This window comes from Hordeum vulgare, chromosome 6H (assembly GCF_904849725.1).
Source record: "Hordeum vulgare subsp. vulgare chromosome 6H, MorexV3_pseudomolecules_assembly, whole genome shotgun sequence".
Taxonomy (NCBI): domain Eukaryota; kingdom Viridiplantae; phylum Streptophyta; class Magnoliopsida; order Poales; family Poaceae; genus Hordeum; species Hordeum vulgare.
In genome coordinates this window covers 499,795,025-499,815,147 of record NC_058523.1, presented here as the reverse complement: position 1 = coordinate 499,815,147, position 20,123 = coordinate 499,795,025, and the positions used below count along the sequence as shown (strand labels likewise).

The window sequence follows — 20,123 nt, the reverse complement described above, 5'->3', positions numbered from 1 at the left end:
GCCATCGAGAAAATGCAGAGGGCCGGGGCAGAGTGGAGGCGACACTGATTATACACCAAACTTTCTCACTTCCAATACTGCATGAAGCACCCTGCCTGGTCATGTTCTTTTGACTGAAGTTTGGTGTAGCCCTGAATATATGTGCATTGGTGAACACTGCACCTACTCTGCCAGCCTCTGCTATTAAAATTTTGAACCCATAGAGCAAAGTCAATAAATACTCTGACTTTCTCAAGGGGACTAAAATTTAGGGAGCAAATACTTTCAAAATTGGGGAGAAAATCACACACGAATATGTTGTACTGCTATACAAATCTAGAACAAAACAAATCAAGGAAACTATCAATTTTTCCAATAAAGGACAAGGGAACTATCCTAATTGTGACATACTCATCCAAATCCTTCTCTGCCTGCAACAACCCAGCTCATCTAGGTGTGAAAAACTGACGCACATCCATATGCACACACCCACGTGACATTAGTCTAGTTACCAGATTGACTCCCACCATCATACCATTTGTTGAATCATATGGAAGGAGAGTTAGTCTCATGATGTATTTATGTGGGAGTTTACCTCAAGCATCTGTGACTGAAACTGGCTTGGACCAAACACACAAACACCTTGTGTGCAAAAAAAAAGGGTCGGACAAACACACAAACACTTTGTGTGCAAAAAAATAACTGAGAACATCCACAAGCTATAACCGGTTAATTCTATCCTATTGACTTGACATGACGAAACTGTGCAAACTCGATCCTCAGCAGAAAATATAAGTCATCCAAAGAGACTGGCCTATGGTTTCCTCTTGTAGCATAGGGTGGGCACGTACATGTGCGTCCGAAGTTGAGGTGTATGGCGGTACAGAGGGGACGACAAGGTCGCCGACGAGTGCAACGACGACCGGATGGCTGTGTGGCTCTGGTCGAGCGGCAAGAGCGAGCCCTCCCAAGCGGAGCACATCAAGGAGCTCACGCGCCCGGAAGAGAGGATGGCCTGAGGCGGAACAATGGTGCGGGTGCTGCGATCTCCTTCGTCGGTCGGCGACTCGCGCGTCACCGAAGCGAGCATACCGCGGGGCGGGTGCATCCTGGCGGCGCAGTTCGGCCCGTTCGAGCTCCGGGAGCCGGATGCTAGCGCCACACCCTCCCATCATCTGCCTCCCGCGAGGTCTCGGCCAGTAGGTGGAGGGGAGCCGTGAACGGCAAAGAAAGCCACGGGTGAGGAGGAGATGGGATTGGTAGGCAGGAGGCCACCAGCGGCGCGAGTGAGGACGGGGCAGGAGGCGGCCGGCGGCGTACGGGGCGCGTCAGGAGGTGGGTGGGGAGGGGCGGAGCGCTGCGAGGCAAAGTCTAGCTCCATTTTCTTTCCTTTGTACCGGTTCGACTTGGAGTGCAGCAACGTCGTGCCCGAGCCCCTCGAGCCTCCTCCCTCCGGCGTGTTGGGGAACGTCGCATGGGAAACAAAAAATTTCCTACGCGCACGAAGACCTATCATGGTGATGTCCATCTACGAGAGGGGATTTCTGATCTACGTACCCTTGTAGATCGCACAGCAAAAGCGTTAAGAAACGCGGTTGATGTAGTGGAACGTCCTCACGTCCCTCGATCCGCCCCGCGAACCGTCCCACGAACCGTCCCGCGATCCGTCCCACAATCCGATCCGATCTAGTGCCGAACGGACGGCACCTCCGCGTTCAACACACGTACAACTCGACGATGATCTCGGCCTTCTTGATCCATCAAGAGAGACGGAGACGTAGATGAGTTCTCCGGCAGCGTGACGGCGCTCCGGAGGTTGGTGGTGATCTACTCTTAGCAGGGCTCCGCCCAAGCTCCGCAGAAACGCGATCTAGAGGAAAAACCGTGGAGGTATGTGGTCGGGCTGCCGTGGCAAAGTTGTCTCAAATCAGCCCTAAAACCCCACTATATATAGGAGGGAGGGAGGGGAGGAGGCAGCCTCAAAACCTAAAGGTTTGGCCGAAATTGGAGGTGGAGGAGTCCTACTCCAATCCTACTTGGAGTAGGATTCCACCTTCCCACTTGGAAACTCTTTCCACCTTGTGTTTTTTTCCTTCTCAAACCTTATGGGCCTTAGTGGGAACTTATTCCAGCCCACTAGGGGCTGGTTTACTCTTCCCATAGCCCATGAGACCCCTTGGGGCGTGACACCCCTCCTGATGGTCCCCGTCACCCCTCCCGGCACTCCCAGTACACTACCGATGAGCCCGAAACTTTTCCGGTAATGCACGAAAACCTTCCGGTAACCAAATGAGGTCATCCTATATATCAATCTCCGTTTCTGGACCATTCCGGAAACCCTCGTGACGTCCGTGATCTCATCCGGGACTCCGAACAACATTCGGTAACCAACCATATAACTCAAATACGCATAAAACAACGTCGAACCTTAAGGGTGCAGACCCTGCGGGTTCGAGAACTATGTAGACATGACCCGAGAGACTCCTCGGTCAATATCCAATAACGGGACCTGGATGCCCATATTGGATCCTACATATTCTACGAAGATCTTATCGTTTGAACCTGAGTGCCAAGGATTCATATAATCCCGTATGTCATTCCCTTTGTCCTTCGGTATGTTACTTGCCTGAGATTCGATCGTCAGTATCCACATACCTATTCCAATCTCGTTTACCGGCAAGTCTCTTTACTCGTTCCGTAATACAAGATCCCGCAACTTACACTAAGTCACATTGCTTGCAAGGCTTGTGTGTGATGTTGTATTACCGAGTGGGCCCCGAGATACCTCTCCGTCATACGGAGTGACAAATCCCAGTCTTGATCCATACTAACTCAATGAACACCTTCGGAGATACCTGTAGAGCATCTTTATAGTCACCCAGTTACATTGCGACATTTGATACACACAAAGTATTCCTCCGGTGTCAGTGAGTTATATGATCTCATGGTCATAGGAACAAATACTTGACTCGCAGAAAACAGTAGCAACAAAATGACACGATCAACATGCTACGTCTATTAGTTTGGGTCTAGTCCATCACATGATTCTCCTAATGATGTGATCCCGTTATCAAGTAACAACACTTGCCTATGGCCAGGAAACCTTGACCATCTTTGATCAACGAGCTAGTCAACTAGAGGCTTACTAGGGACAGTGTTTTGTCTATGTATCCACACAAGTATTGTGTTTCCAATCAATACAATTATAGTATGGATAATAAACGATTATCATGAACAAAGAAATATAATAATAACTAATTATTATTGCCTCTAGGGCATATTTCCAACAGTCTCCCACTTGCACTAGAGTCAATAATCTAGTTCACATCACCATGTGATTTCAACGAATCCAACACCCATATTGTTCTGGGGTCTGATCACGTCTTGCTCGTGAGAGAGGTTTTAGTCAACGGTTCTGAAACTTTCAGATCCGTGCGTTCTTTACAAATCTTTATGTCATCTTATAGATGCTGCTACTATGTGCTATTCGAAAATGCTCCAAATATCTACTCTACTGTACGAATCCGTTTCACTACTCATAGTTATTCGGATTAGTGTCAAAGCTTGCATCGACGTAACCCTTTACGACGAACTCTTTAACCACCTCCATAATCGAGAAAAATTCCTTAGTCTATTTAGTTACTAAGGATAACTTTGACCGCTGATCAGTGATTCAATCCTGGATCACTCTATGTACCTCTTAACAGACTTGCTGCAAGGCACACATGAGGTGCGATACTCAGCATGGCATACTTTAGAGTCTACGGCTAAGGCATAGAAGACGACCTTCGTCTATTCTCTTTATTCTGCCATGGTCGGGTTTTGAGTCTTACTCAAATTCACACCTTACAACACAGTCAAGAACTCCTTCTTTGCTAATCTATTTCGAATTCCTTCAAAAACTTGTCAAGGCATGCATCTTGTTGAAACTTCTATTAAGCGTTTTGATCTATCTCCATAGATCTTGATGCTCAACGTTCAAGTAGCTCAATCGAGGTATTCCTTTGAAAAACTCCTTTCAAACAACCTTTTATGCTTCACAGAAATTCTACATTACTTCTGATCAACAATATGTCAACCACATATACTTATCAGAAATTCTATAGTGCTCCCACTCACTTCTTTGGAAATACAAGTTTTTCATAAACCTTGTACAAACCCAAAATCTTTGATCATCTCATCAAAGTGTATATTCCAACTCCGAGATGCTTGCACCAGTCCATTGAAGGATCACTCGAGCTTGCATACTTTTTAGTATCTTTAGGATCGACAAAACCTTCTGGTTGTATCACATACAATGTTTGCTCAAGGAAACCGTCGAGGAAACAATGTTTTGACATCCTATGTGCAATATTTCAAAAATAATGCAACAACTACTAACATAATTCTAACAGACTTTTAGCATCGCTACGAGTGAGAAAGTCTCACCATAGTCAACTGTTTGATCATGTCGGAAACATCTTTGCGACAAGTCGAGCTTTTCTTAATAGTGACTTATCACCATCGTCGTCTGTCTTCCTTTTAAAGATCCATCTTTACTCAATAGTCCTATGACTATCAAGTAGTTCTTCCAAAGTCTACACTTTGTTTTCATACACGGATCCTCTCTCGGATTTCATGGCTTCCAGCCGTTTGTCGAAATCCAGGCCCACCATTGCTTTCTCCATAACTCGTAGGTTCACTGTTGCTCAACAACATGACCTCCAAGACAGGGTTACCATACCACTCTGCAGTAGTACGCGATCTTGTCAACCTACGAGGCTTGTAGTAACTTGATCTGATGCTCGATGATCACCATCATCAGCTTTCACTTCAATTGGTGTAGGCGCCACACGAACAACTTCCTGCGCCCTACTACAAACTGGTTGAAGTGATGGTTCAATAACCTCATCAAGTTCTACCACACTCCCACTCAATTCTTTCGAGAGAAACCTTTCCTCGAGAAAGGATCCGTTTCTAGAAACAAACACTTTGCTTCCGGATCTGAGATAGGAGATGTACCCAACTGTTTTGGATATCCTATGAAGATGCATTTATCCGCTTTGGGTTCGAGCTTATCAGACCGTAAGTGTCGAAGCCCCAAACTTTCAAGAAACGACAGTTTAGATTTCTCTAAACCTCAGTCTATAGTGTGTCATCTCAACGAAAATACGCGGTGCCCTATTTAAAGTGAATGCGGCTGTCTCTAATGCATAACCCATAAACGATAGTGGTAATTCGATAAGAGACATCATAGCATGCACCATACCAAATAGTGCGTGGCTATGACGTTCACACACATCATCACACTATGATGTTCCGGGTGGCATGAACTGCGAAACAATTTCCACATTGTCTTAACTGCGTACCAAAGCTCGTAACTTAGATATTCATTTCTATGATCATATCATAGATAGTTTATCCTTTTGTTACGACGAACTTCACTCTGAAACAGAATTGAACTTTTCAATATTTTAGACTTGTGATTCATTAAGTAAATACTCTTGTATTTACTCAAATCGTCATTGAAGTAAGAACATAATGATATCCACTACGTGCCTCAGCACCCATTGGACTGCATACATCAAAATGTATCACTTCCAACAAGTTACTATCTTGTTTCATCTCAATGAAAACAAGGCCTTGCTCATGTGGTATGATTTGCATGTCACTAGTGATTCAAAATCAAGTGAGTATAAAGATCCATCAGCATGGAGCCTCTTCATGCAATTTATACCAACATGAGTCAAGCGGCAGTGCCACAAGTAAGTGGTACTATCATCATTACCTCGTATCTTTTGGCACCAATATCATGAACATGTGTAACACTACGATCGAGATTCAATAAACCATTGAAGGTGATTATTCAAGCAAATAGAGTAACCATTATTCTCTTTAAATGAATAATCGTATTGCAATAAACACGATCCTATCATGTTCATGCTTAACGCAAGCACCAAATAACAATTATTTAGGTTTAACACCAATCCCGATGGTAGAGGGAGCGTGCGACGTTTGATCATATCAACCTTGGAAACACTTCTAACACGTATCGTCACCTCGCCTTTAGCTAGTCTCCGTTTATGTCGTAGCTTTCATTTCGTGTTACTAATCACTTAGCAACCGAACCGGTATCCAATACCCTCGTGCTACTAGGAGTACTAGTAAAGTACACATCAGCATCATGTATATCAAATATACTTCTTTCGACTTTTGCCAGCCTTCTTATCTACCAAGTATCTAGAGTTGCTCCGCCTCAGTGACCGTTCCCCTCATAACAGAAGCACTTAGTCCCGGGCTTGGGCTTAATCTTGGGTCTCTCCATCAGTGCAGCAACTGCTTTGTCGTTTCACGAAGTATCCCTTCTAGCCCTTGCCTTTCTCAAAACTTAGTGGTTTTACTAACCATCAACTATTGATGCTCCTTCTTGATTTCTACTTTCGCAGTGTCAAACATCGCGAGTCGCTCAAGGATCATTGTATCTATCCTTGATATGTTATAGTTCATCATGAAGCTCTCACATCTTGGTGGCAGTGACTTTGGAGAACCATCACTATCTTATCTGGAAGATCAACTCCCACTTGATTCAAGCGATTGCCGTACTCAGATAATCTGAGCACACGCTCAACGATTGAGCTTTTCTCCTTTACTTCGTGGACAAAGAATCTTGTCGGAGGTCTCATACCTCTTAACAAGGGCACAAGCATGAAATCACAATTTCATCTCTTTAGAACATCTCTTATGTTTCGTGACATTTCAAAACGTCTTCGGCGCCTTGCTTCTAAGCCATTAAGTATTTTGTACTGAACTATGGTGTAGTCATCAGAAACGTGTATGTCGGATGTTCACAACATCTACAGACGACGCTCGAGGTGCAGCACACCAAGTAGTGCATTAAGGACATAAGCCTTCTGCGCAGCAATGAGGACAATCCTCAGCTTTACAAACTCAGTCTGCAAAGTTTGCTACTATCAACTTTCAACTAAATTTTCTCTAGGAACATATAAAAACAGTAGAGCTATAGCGCAAGCTACATCGTAATTCGCAAAGACCATTAGACTATGTTCATGACAATTAGTTCAATTAATCATATTACTTAAGAACTCCCACTCAAAAAGTACATCTCTCTAGTCATTTGAGTGGTACATGATCCAAATCCACTATCTCAAGTCCGATCATCACGTGAGTCGAGAATAGTTTCAGTGGTAAGCATATCTATGCTAATCATATAAATTATACGATTCATGCTCGACCTTTCGGTCTCATGTGTTCCGAGGCCATGTCTGCACATCCTAGGCTCGTCAAGCTTAACCCGAGTGTTCCGCGTGTGCAACTGTTTTGCACCGTTGTATGTGAACGTTGAGTCTATCACACCCGATCATCACGTGGTGTCTCAAAACAAAGAACTGTCGCAACGGTGCACAGTCGGGGAGAACACAATTTCGTCTTGAAATTTTAGTGAGAGATCACCTCATAATGCTACCGTCGTTCTAAGCAAGATAAGGTGCATAAAGGATTAACATCACATGCAATTCATAAGTGACATGATATGGCCATCATCATGTGCTTCTTGATCTCCATCACCAAAGCACCGGCACGATCTTCTTGTCACCGGCGTCACACCATGATCTCCATCATCATTATCTCCATCAACGTGTCGCCATCGGGGTTGTCGTGCTACTCGTGCTATTACTACTAAATCTACGTCCTAGCAATATAGTAAACACATCTGCAAGCACAAACGTTAGTTTAAAGACAACCCTATGGCTCCTGCCGGTTGCCGTACCATCGACGTGCAAGTCGATATTAACTTATTACAACATGATCATCTCATACATCCAATATATCACATCACATCGTTGGCCATATCACATCACAAGCATACCCTGCAAAAACAAGTTAGACTTCCTCTAATTGTTGTTGCATGTTTTACGTGGTGACCATGGGTATCTAGTAGGATCGCATCTTACTTACGCAAACACCACAACGGAGATATATGAATTGCTATTTAACCTCATCCAAGGACCTCCTCGGTCAAATCCGATTCAACTAAAGTTGGAGAAACGACATTCGCCGGTCATCTTTGAGGAACGGAGTTAGTCGTAGCGATGAAACCAGTCTCTCGTAAGCGTACGAGTAATGTCGGTCCGAGCCGCTTCGATCCAACAATACCGCGGAATCAAGAAAAGACTAAGGAGGGCAGCAAAACGCACATCACCGCCCACAAAAACTTTTGTGTTCTACTCGAGAAGACATCTACGCATGAACCTAGCTCATGATGCCACTGTTGGGGAACGTCGCATGGGAAACAAAAAATTTCCTACACGCACGAAGACCTATCATGGTGATGTCCATCTACGAGAGAGGATTTCCGATCTACGTACCCTTGTAGATCGCACAGCGGAAGCGTTAAGAAACGCGGTTGATGTAGTGGAACGTCCTCATGTCCCTCGATCCGCCCCGCGAACCGTCCCACGAACCGTCCCGCGATCCGTCCCACGATCCGATCCGATCTAGTGCCAACGGACGGCACCTCCGCGTTCAACACACGTACAGCTCGACCATGATCTCGGCCTTCTTGATCCAGCAAGAGAGACGGAGAGGTAGATGAGTTCTCCGGCAGCGTGACGGCGCTCCGGAGGTTGGTGGTGATCTAATCTCAGCAGGGCTCCGCCCGAGCTCCGCAGAAACGCGATCTAGAGGAAAAAACCGTGGAGGTATGTGGTCGGGCTGTCGTGGCAAAGTTGTCTCAAATCAGCCCTAAAACCCCACTATATATAGGAGGGAGGGAGGGGAGGAGGCAGCCTCAAAACCTAAAGGTTTGGCCGAAATTGGAGGTGGAGGAGTCCTACTCCAATCCTACTTGGAGTAGGATTCCACCTTCCCACTTGGAAACTCTTTCCACCTTGTGTTTTTTTTCCTTCTCAAACCTTATGGGCCTTAGTGGGAACTTATTCCAGCCCACTAGGGGCTGGTTTATCTCTTCCCATAGCCCATGAGACCCCTTGGGGCGTGACACCCCTCCTGATGGTCCCCGGCACCCCTCCCGGCACTCCCACTACACTACCGATGAGCCCGAAACTTTTTCGGTAATGCACGAAAACCTTCCGGTAACCAAATGAGGTCATCCTATATATCAATCTTCGTTTCCGGACCATTCCGGAAACCCTCGTGACGTCCGTGATCTCATCCGGGACTCCGAACAACATTTGGTAACCAACCATATAACTCAAATACGCATAAAACAACGTCGAACCTTAAGTGTGCAGACCCTGCGGGTTCGAGAACTATGTAGACATGACCCGAGAGACTCCTCAGTCAATATCCAATAGCGGGACCTGGATGCCCATATTGGATCCTACATATTCTACGAAGATCTTATTGTTTGAACCTCAGTGCCAAGGATTCATATAATCACGTATGTCATTCCCTTTGTCCTTCGGTATGTTACTTGCCTGAGATTCGATCGTCAGTATCCGCATACCTATTTCAATCTCGTTTACCGGCAAGTCTCTTTACTCATTCCGTAATACAAGATCCCGCAACTTACACTAAGTCACATTGCTTGCAAGGCTTGTGTGTGATGTTGTATTACCGAGTGGGCCCCGAGATACCTCTCTGTCATACGGAGTGACAAATCCCAGTCTTGATCCATACTAACTCAACGAACACCTTCGGAGATACCTGTAGAGCATCTTTATAGTCACCCAGTTACGTTGCGACATTTGATACACACAAAGCATTCCTCCGGTGTCAGTGAGTTATATGATCTCATGGTCATAGGAACAAATACTTGACACGCAGAAAACAGTAGCAACAAAATGACATGATCAACATGCTACGTCTATTAGTTTGGGTCTAGTCCATCACTTGATTCTCCTAATGATGTGATCCCGTTATCAAGTAACAACACTTGCCTATGGACAGGAAACCTTGACCATCTTTGATCAACGAGCTAGTCAACTAGAGGCTTACTAGGGACAGTGTTTTGTCTATGTATCCACACAAGTATTGTGTTTCCAATCAATACAATTATAGCATGGATAATAAACGATTATCATGAACAAAGAAATATAATAATAACTAATTATTATTGCCTCTAGGGCATATTTCCAACACGGCGTCCATTCGAGGCTCCGCGCAGCCACGACTCGCCTCTGGGCACCGGAGCACCGGCTCCCTTCTGCCTCGACCCCACTAGCAGAGCCCCAGCCGTTGAGGAGCCGCGCCTGCCTCCCGCGAGCGCAGCGACGCCGTTCCCGAGCCCCTCGATCCTCCTCCCTCTGGCCATCTCTGGCGTCCATTGGAGGCTCCGCCAAGGCCCTGTCCCCGACCTGCCCGAGTCTTCCCCTGCTTCACCTCGCCACGTGGTCCGCGTGGATAAGAGACGCCGGCCGCGGGTGCGTGTGGATAAGAAGACCTTGACCACGGAAGGGGTGTTTCTATAAAAACGAAATATTTTTACATTAAACAAAGGACTGCGGATTAATTTCTCTGAAATAGAAGGGTTTATTTGTAAACAGCCGCGACGGTTTTTTTTATAGAAGCGGTATTCGTTTTAGTATTAGTTTGGAACCATCCAGATTATATAATCCAGTTTTTGTAATCTATTATGTCATCAAAAAGGACAGATTATGATGTAGATTATAAAAACTAGATGGACAGATTATTAAAAACTCATAATCTACTCTACACCAGATAAAATCAGATTATGGATTACTAATGACCCATTACCCTTGTAAAGTTAGAGATAATTACATTCCTACCACCGCCATCATCCTCTTTTAAAAAAACAGAGGACAGATTATGCAATGTAAAACCTGGATTACAGTTTATATAATCTCGCCTCCAAACATGCTCACGTAGATTATTTTTATAAACCAGATTGTATAATCTATCTTCATAATCCAGATTATCATAATCTATTGTGGTTTCAAACAGGACCTAAGACAGGGAGGCTGTAGTGCACCTACTCTCTCTGGAATCACGGAGACGATAAACTTGGCTCCAGTAATCGACCATGTAGATGGATCCATCGTTGTGCCAGCAGTCCGGGAGGAGGACGGCGCGTGACATGCCGTCGAGGGGACGCCCGTCGGGGCCGTAGGCCACCCTGCTCCATGGAAGAGTCGTCGACGATGCGACGGCGCCGCTCTCCGTCCTTCTCCTCTTCTCGTCGATCGGAGCCCGACGTAGATCGAGGTTGTTTTGCTCCGCGGAGGGGTGGCCGACGGGCCCGCTTGTGGGCCGCTCTCCATTCTTGTCGATTGGAGATTTTTGTTTTTTTTAAACTCTCGATTGGAGTTTTCTCTAGGGCCGGTTTGATTGTTCCCTTTACTTGTATCCAGCCACGACGAGCTGATCTGGTTATCACTCTCTATCCTTAATTATGACTCCTCCGTCCAAAATACGTGTCTTAAATTTGTTTAGATATAAATGTATCTAGTCACGTTTTAGTATTTAAATACATTCATTTCTACACAAATTTAAGACAAGAATTTTGAGACGGAGGGAGTATTTTTTTGAGTAACCACCCGTTTATGTAAGAAGAAGAAAATTGACCGGTTTATACACCACACGGGTCAGACAGGTTGTTGGTTATATACACCGCACGGGTCAGCCTCAGGCGCTGTCATTTGGTCGCCGCAAGGTTTTCGCCTGGACCTTCATCGTCACTATTACCACATGAGCGAACTGGGGGGTCGGCCGCCGCTACCAAGTACAGTAGGAAGGAAAAACGATTAGAGGGGACAATTTAAGGCATCTGCTAGAAAGCAAGTGTGTTCGCCCTGCAAAAAACTGGAAACTGTTAAGAGGAGCCCGCAAAGAGATTTTTTTGAAAGCTCAAATTGTCGGGGCCGTGCTAGAGTTGCTCTAAGCGATTAGATATCAAAATAAACCGGGTGAAAGTTAAAGTCCGAGCTACACATAGCTCTTTACTCAAAATAATCACATTTTGAATTTTAATAAAAAACTGAAAAAGAATCATGGATGTAGTGATGTTGCACTGTAGCAACGTGCAAAAAATCTCAACTCCAAATAATTCATATTTTGAGCTAAAAAAATACCCTATTCACTACTTTCATATTCAGATTTTTTTTTCATTTTTACACAGCCAAAAATACAACATATATCTAGTTGAGATTTTACATGTCGATATAATACAACATCATCTATATCATGATTTTTTTCACGTTTTTTTGAAACTCTGAATATGATTTTTGAATTTTTCAAACTAAAGAGCTACTTGGAGCTCGAGGGTACAAACGCCACACTCGTCATTTTCTTGCAATCTATATAGAAACTACAAAGCAGGACCATATGTTGATTGCGGGTCTACCTGAAGAATTTGTTTTACGGAAACATTTGAGCAGTGCTCACAATGAAGACATGAATTAAATGAAACCGCATTCTACTTCATGTTCAACGCAACGAAGGTTAAAATTTATTGAATTCCTTTTACAATTTGCCGACGGCCAAGAACTGCATTAACTCTTGGGCCTGGTAATGATCCAGACTTACTAGATGCACTATTGATGTCAATAGAGCTTGTGACAAGGGATATGGAGTTGCAGCTCAGGGTGCCACCGGTATCGATATAGAGGATTTTTTAGATGTCTTGTGAATTTTGTTGGTTCACCTGGAGTTTAAAAACATTATTGGACCTTACCAAACATCTTTGTTGACGTGTTTAATATAAGTCATCTAGTTATAATGAGCAAAAATAATTATAAGATTTATATGTGCACTGCACTGCACGCTAACTACTTCCTTCGTTCTTAAATATAAATCTTTTTAAAGATTTCACTAGATGACTACATATAAAATAATATGAATGAATCTACACTTTAAAATATATCTATATACATCCGTATATAGTTTTTTATAAAACCTTTAAAAAGACTTATATTTAGAAACGGGTTAGTACGTTCAACTCCCTGCTTCAGTTTTGCGGTTCATTACAGCCATACGTCGAGGTCCAAACCCCAGGGTGGGTGGCGTCTGCCCCCAAACGCCACGGACCCTGGCGTCTGGCCATTTGCCACGTCAGCTGATTAGCGAAATTAAAGTATCATGTGGGCCCGAGCCAAACGCCATGGTCCTTGACGTATCCCGTGCAACCCAGACGTGAGAAATGTTGACGTTGCATAAAAAGGTTAGATTAAAAAAAATCTAAGGTCAGTTCTGTATTTTGTTAGCCCACAAAGGTCAAAACAAAAATATTGTCGACCGCCGGAAACGGATGTTGGCCCGTACAGGGACAGAGATGGAGGTACGAGAGGAGGGAGGAGCAGGCGAGGGCGGCCAAGATGGGGCGCGAGGATCCACGGCTGGTGCTCTGGGGACGCCGGCACTGGAGGGGCGACAGGGCTTCGTTTCTTCACAAGTTGTCCCCATGATCGTTTGGTTTTCAACTCTTGATGGTTTCGTTTTCGCAGCCTCGAAATGGACAACGCGCGGTGTGCTCTGGCAGTGTGATGGACAAGGGACATCTTATCTTAGTCCTAAGTGGGGAATTTAATCAATCTGCTCATTTCTCCTAATAGTGCAGAATTTAGTTCGTGTAATAGCCGTGCTGTTAGTCTTCAGTGCGAGAGTTACTTTGCTCAGTACAGGATATAATTAGTACATCATCGCATCATCTCGCCGCTGCAGTGCTTCTAGTCAGCTCTGCCCAAAACTGTGAACCATTCTCCTCGAGATTTGCAGAAATTGTAGCTCTTGTAAAATACACTGCTCCGTATGTATTTGAGAGAGATGGCAGGCAAAACGCCCTGCAAACCATGTCACTACATTACATACAAATATTATTTTGCAAAGGAAATCACAGCTAGAATATATAGATTGTTTAATCACATTGCCGGCTCACTTTTTTTCAACAACCAGCGGGTACAATGACATAAATATCATCTCTTCTGTTAAACTCTATTTTCAAGAGATATGGCCGCTAAAATGTCACAGGGAAGTCTTTGCAAGAAATTTCAGGAAGCCACAATGGTAAGACTGAAACTGTTACATTGTAATGGCAACATGAATACATAAGAACCATTCACAAAATAAAACCATGCAAGAGCAAGACGGGGGTTAAGAGCACTGAGACAGGACATGGCCAACATCTCAGGACGAATTTCACAAGGCATGGAAATTTTGGAAGGCAGACATAGATAAATACAAAGATGGGATGCCCAAAGGACCAACACCAAGTCACAATGTCACTGGCAACACATGTACGCAACTTCAGTTCACCGAAAATCTGTGCCAAACCAAAATGGAGCAACAGAAAGATCCACAGTTTTCATGGCACACACACTGACATCATATTATAGCAGTCTTGACTACAACTTGGAACAAAGCTCTCAGACGATGGCATTTGCGTTGCTGGCGATCCTGATCCACAGTTTCCATGGCACACACACTGACATCATATTATACAGTCTTGACTACAACTTGGAACAAAGCTCTCAGACGATGGCATTTGCATTGCTGGCGATCATGGGCCACATGTCATCTCACCCCTGGGACCGACGATAACTCCAGCGTTATCTGCACGCAAAATGCACAGCCGCAGATCAGTTAAAGAGCTATACGAGCATTTAGAAATCCTAGGCAGAAAGATTATAATAGAATCCTACAGTAAGGAATAAAAAAATGTATGAAGACTGAAACATCCTAGACTTAGGAATAAAACAAATGTTTGTCTCATGGCAAGTCCCAAAGTTCCACTGCAGCAACGCTGCTACCAAGGGCAATGTAATATGAGAACACCTTCTCATAGAGAAATTCCAGAGGGAGGCCTCAACATCAAAAGGATCATTTTGTAATGTTTGCTCAGAAATATACAAAGAGCGGAGTGTTTGCTCCATACAAAGCCAGAGACTGGAGGTCCTCCCCTCACACAGAAAAATGTTTTCATGCAAACAAAAGGACAACAGGGAGACCAAACAAAAAAGGATTCGTGAGATATAAGAAATAGTTCAAATGAGAAATTGCAAAAATAAGATGTTCATCTTATGGCAAGTCTTAAAGTTCAACTGCAGCTCTGATGGAGGATTTACAAAGGGAAACCTCGATATCAAAAGGCTTACTTTGTGACGTTTGTTTAGGGATATACAAACATGGAATGTTTGCTCCGCAGAAAGATTTGGATGTCCTCCCATCACACAGGAATATGTTTTCATAGACATAAAAAAAAACAATGTGTACACAAAACATGCAATGAATCAAAAAGAAAAATGCATTAGTTTGAAAATAAATTGGGAAAAAACAGATGTTCATCTCATGGCAACTCCCAAATTTCAATGCAATAACGATTCTTCCAAGGGCGATGGAATATGAGGCTGCCTTCTGATGGATAAATTCCTGTGTGGAAGCCTCAACATCAAAAGGCTCAGTTTATCAGCTCAAAAAAAAAGGCTCAGTTTATGACATTTTCTCAGGAATATACTACAATGGAATGTTGGCTTCTATGAAAGCTGAAGGACTCGGATGTCCTCCCATCGAAACAAAATTTTATAAAACAAAACGTGTGAAACATATAAATTTTGGAGAAAGCAAATGATTGTCACATGGCAAGTCCCAAAGTTTAACTGCAGCTAAGCCGCTAAGGGCAATTACAGAGGAATCATGGCATTCAAAGCCTTATTTTGTGAAGTTCGCCGAGGAATATACAAAACATTCAGAATTTACTGCTTATCAGGCAGAAGGACTTGGATGTCCACCCCGTGACATGATGAGACGCTATTTATTCAACTATTGTTTCATGCCAACCGAAATTCAACTAACATCAACAAGTAACACAGCAAAATAATATCTTGACTTAACAACACAAATAATTTGTGTGGTCACATACCTCACATCTCCGACCATGTCCGTACCAGCCATATAGATGAGGTGCTTAAAATGCTTGAGGTCCTGCAAACAAGGAAGATCAAAATGCAAAATCCATAAGATCATATTTCAAATTAGAATGGCATATCTATAATGATATTAAGCATAGGATACCTTGGAATTTACAATCTTGTTCAACTCTTTTTCGAAAGTGATCCTGGGTAGAAACTTAGTTGGCCCTTGCATGTTGGAAGCAGAAAAACCAACCAGTCTACTGTCTACATCAAGCACAGGCACACCAAGACCAATGTTTGGGGCGGGACCACAGGTATGTGTGAAGAATTCTTCATCTGAATCGCTGAGACATGTACTTTATTAGTATAAACGACAAAAAAAAAGGAAGGAGAGACATCAAAATGTTTTTTTGAAAGAAAAACTCACATAACTTGCCCTCCTGTGAAATTGAAATTATCAATGTTGAAGTCACATACATAGACTTGTTGGAACAATGAAACATCACCCCCAAATTCGACGGCAGAAATTTGGTTGACATCATAGTTAACGGCGGCTGTGCGTTTGATATAGAATCCAGAAAGACGGCCCCCTGGTACTACCGGTTTTGAAAATTCTTTACTTGTGAGGTGAGTCTCAGACCCGTCCGGGAGAACGACGTGAAACACTGAATTATGCTGTACGATAGAGCTTAGCAGTACCACATACAGGAAATTTTCTTCCGCAGAGACAATCACGCCGCTCACATGGCAGTACAGTATCCTGCCCTCTTCTTTGGGATGTGGTATAATGCCATGTATGTAGGCCAACTTAGACCTAGCACGTCTACGGAGCTCTAACTGAAACTGTTCGTCAGTCATGTTGCCCCCCCCCCCCCCCCCCCCCCACAAGTAAATTCAGAGAAGAAGCTAAGATGCAAGAACATACTTAACACGGGACACAATTGAGTAACAGGGCAGGTATTAAGAAAACAAGAATAAGGCGATTCAAACATTACGGCCTTGTTTGGTACTAGTGTATTTTAGAGAATTTGTAGGGATTATCCCGATCAAACCCCTCAATCCCCACACATCCCAGAACATCATTTGGTTCTAGTGTATTTGACATGTTTCATCCCCACATTTCCCCTCAAATCCCCAAATTATAGTGCATTTTTTTCAAGACCCAATACACTAGCCCTACCTAGTGTATTGGGGATAAATGGGGATTTGAAGGGATTGGGTGAAGGTTGGGGTTTCACCCAATCCCTTAGGGGATTATCCCCATCAATCTCCTTAAAAACACTAGTACCAAACAAGGCCTACACGAGACGCAATTCAGTTGACAGAGCAGGTATTAGGACAACGAAGGGCGGGTACAGGAAAACAAAATACCAGGAAACGAGAGGAGATGGCTCGACAAAAAGGCTCGCTTCCCTCCGATGCGCCTTAGGCACCGATGCCGATGGGGAGTAGAGTAGGTCGTTCCCTTGCTCCCCTTGTCCGCCGCTCCGGACCAGGACCGGGTGGGGTCCTCGACGCCGGACTCGCCTCTGGGGTTTGGCGGAGGCGTGCGGAATCCGGAGGAGACGATTGGATGTGCGGCGTCCAAGGGATCTGGTGAGACGCGAGGCTGCGGTGGTTGGCGAGAACCAGGACCGAGCGGCGATGAGGCAAAGTGGATCGCAGGAGAAGACTTGAGGGGGGTTTTCGGACGATGCTACACAGTGCCCGCGCGCTCTGCGGCTGCATCTCGCGGCCGCTAGGAAAGGAAGTCCCCCCCCCCGATCTTTCCCCACACCTTATTCGTCACGTGATTCCCACCTCCTTCCCAAAAAAAAAAAAAAACTACGGCCCACACATATCCCCCTCCCCATCCCTTCCCGTGCTAAGAGCTAAGTCTAGTAAAGCCCTCAAATCCTTAAAAATAACCGCTTTTTTACAGTTTTCGTCGAAAAAAACGGTAGATTATAGAATCCCTAAACCCTCAAACCCGTAAAAAAATTTAGAGGTCCAACCCACAAACTGTTTCTCAACCTGTAGAAGTGAGGGTTGGGAGGAAAAACTCCCCCTAACCCGCACTCCTGTTCCACCCTCGCGCGGGAGGGATTTCATCCCGCCTCCCGGCTCCTGCCGCCGCCTCCTCCCGCCGCCTCGCCGCCAGGGAGGCCTCCCCCGTCGCCGCGCCCCCGCCCGCCGCCCCGCCTGCCTCGCCCGTCGCCGCGCCCGCCCCGCCCGCCCCTGCCCCCGCCCCCGGCCTGCACCGACCGTGGCCGACGTGGTGGCGGCGACCCACGTCGGGGCCAAGCGGCGGTGGGCGGGCCTCGCACCGCCTCCTCCCGCCTCCCTGGCTCCCGCCCCGGCCCCCGTCCCTGCCCTGGCGCCCGCCCCTGCCGCCGTGCCCGCCCCCAAGAAGAGTCGGCCGAAGGTGTCCTCCCGTGGGCCGCGAGGGGCTTCCTCCAAGGTCGCCGGCTCGTCCTCTACTCTTCGAGGTGACACTCCGATGAGTGGTGGTGGTGATGGCGGTGTGGAAGACTCCACCACCGGCGACAATGGAGGTGCTTGATGGACGTGGAAGTGGTCTAGGAAATGGTGCCAAGTGCAACTTTTTGGTGATGGTGCCGATGAAAGGGGGAAGATGATGATTGTGTGATGTAAAAACTATTAAACCATACATCAATGATCTTTATTTCAGTGTTTGTTTGAAGGTTCATTGTGTTTTTCTAGTGAAAATTGTGATATGCCAAATGACATTTTTAAGGGTTGGGCTTGGGGTAAGAGCATCTCTAGTAGAACCCTCAAACCCTTAAATCTAAAACCAGTTTTAAGGGTTGAGAATTGGCCATTTTTGACACTTTAAAGGGTTGAAAAACAGGGGCAAAGACTAGAACCCTCAAACCCAACCCTTATAACGGAATATTCCGTTATAAGGGTTGGGTTTGAGGGTTCTAGTCTTTGCCTCAACCCCAACCCTTAAAACTGTCATTTCATATATCACACATTTCATCATATGACATATCACAAATTCAATCACATTTGACATAAAACAATAATCATTCTAGTTATTATTACAGCACCGAATAAAACAATAATCATTCAAATTATTACAACAATGTTTGAGCAAATTACAACAATTGTAGCATCACGGTTTTTACCGCAATACGTTCCGTGCCATGCCAAATCCATTGTGCTTCATAAAATATCCTTCCATCCGTAGTTCAAACTAGGCACAACAAGATGAGAATTGACTAGGCACAAATCGTTTCATCTCTACTCAAGTGGAGTACAAAACATCAATAAACACTGGTTGCACTTACTTGTGTAAAGGTAAGTTCTCGCAAGAACTTGCCGGAATAATTCTCTTTTATAGTGTATCTCATGGTTTTCCCTCAGACAGGCATGAAATCGCCATCAATCATAAATTTGACCTGCAGATACAAGGGCGCTGAACATTCAATTTACGAGAAATAACAATGTACGGCTAATCTACCAAGTTGATTGCTGGATGCACTCGGGCGTTGACCTGATCCGGGAGACGGCACCCAGCACCCTGTACGTGAAGCACTCGGCCGTGGTCGCGTCGTCGCACATGAAGATGAACCCGGCCGGCAACGAGGCGTCGTCCGCCGACGGCTGAGGCCCCGGGCTCTCGCGCGCCGACAACGGGGCGTCGTCCGCCGATGGCTGGGGCCCCGGGATCTCGCGCGCCGGCAACGGGGCACGGAGCGTGGCGGCCGGAGCGCGGGGGACGGCGTGGCGGCGGCCGGAGCGCGGGGGACGGCGTGGCGGCGGCCAGAGCGCGGAGGGCGGCGGCCGGAGCGCGGGGGACGGCGGGGCGGCGGCCGGAGCGGGGAGGGTGGCGGCCGCTGCGGATTCCTCCCGCGCGGGGGAACCAACTGTCTCCGGCGCGATGTGGGAAAAGGAGTGCGGGTTGGGGCGAGTTTTTCCTCCCAACCCTCACTTCTACAGGCTGGAAAGGGGTTTGAGGGTTGGACCTCTAAATTTTTTACAGATTTAAGTGTTTAAGGGTTCTAGTCTACGACGTTTTTCCGATGAAAACTGTAAAAAGCGGTTATTTTTAAGGGTTTGAGGGTTTGAGGGCTCTACTGGAGATGCTCTAAAGACTAGAACCCTCAAACCCAACCCTTATAACGAAAGGGTTCTAGTCTTCGCCCCTGTTTTTCAACCCTTAAAAGTGTCAAAAATGGCCAATTCTCAACTCTTAAAACTGGTTTTAGATTTAAGGGTTTGAGGGTTCTACTAGTGTCACGCCCAAGATGCGACCCTATCCTCAATTTGGCACGAGGGCCTCGTCAGGGATAGAAGCGCATCTCGTCGTGTCGCAAG

At 45.5% G+C, this 20,123-nt stretch overlaps 1 protein-coding gene across 1 annotated transcript; it reads right to left on the bottom strand.

The window, feature by feature from the left end:
• Positions 1–13,957: 13,957 nt before the first annotated feature.
• Positions 13,958–18,987, bottom strand: LOC123405683 (protein argonaute 2-like). Its single transcript, XM_045099284.1, has 6 exons — positions 18,932–18,987; positions 17,853–18,256; positions 17,172–17,409; positions 15,961–16,144; positions 15,809–15,870; positions 13,958–14,502 (listed from the first exon to the last, which is right to left on the bottom strand). Exons 1-6 carry the CDS (start codon positions 18,985–18,987, stop codon positions 14,499–14,501), a joined length of 948 nt encoding a protein of 315 aa, XP_044955219.1. The 3' UTR covers positions 13,958–14,498.
• Between the last annotated feature and the right edge of the window lie 1,136 nt (positions 18,988–20,123).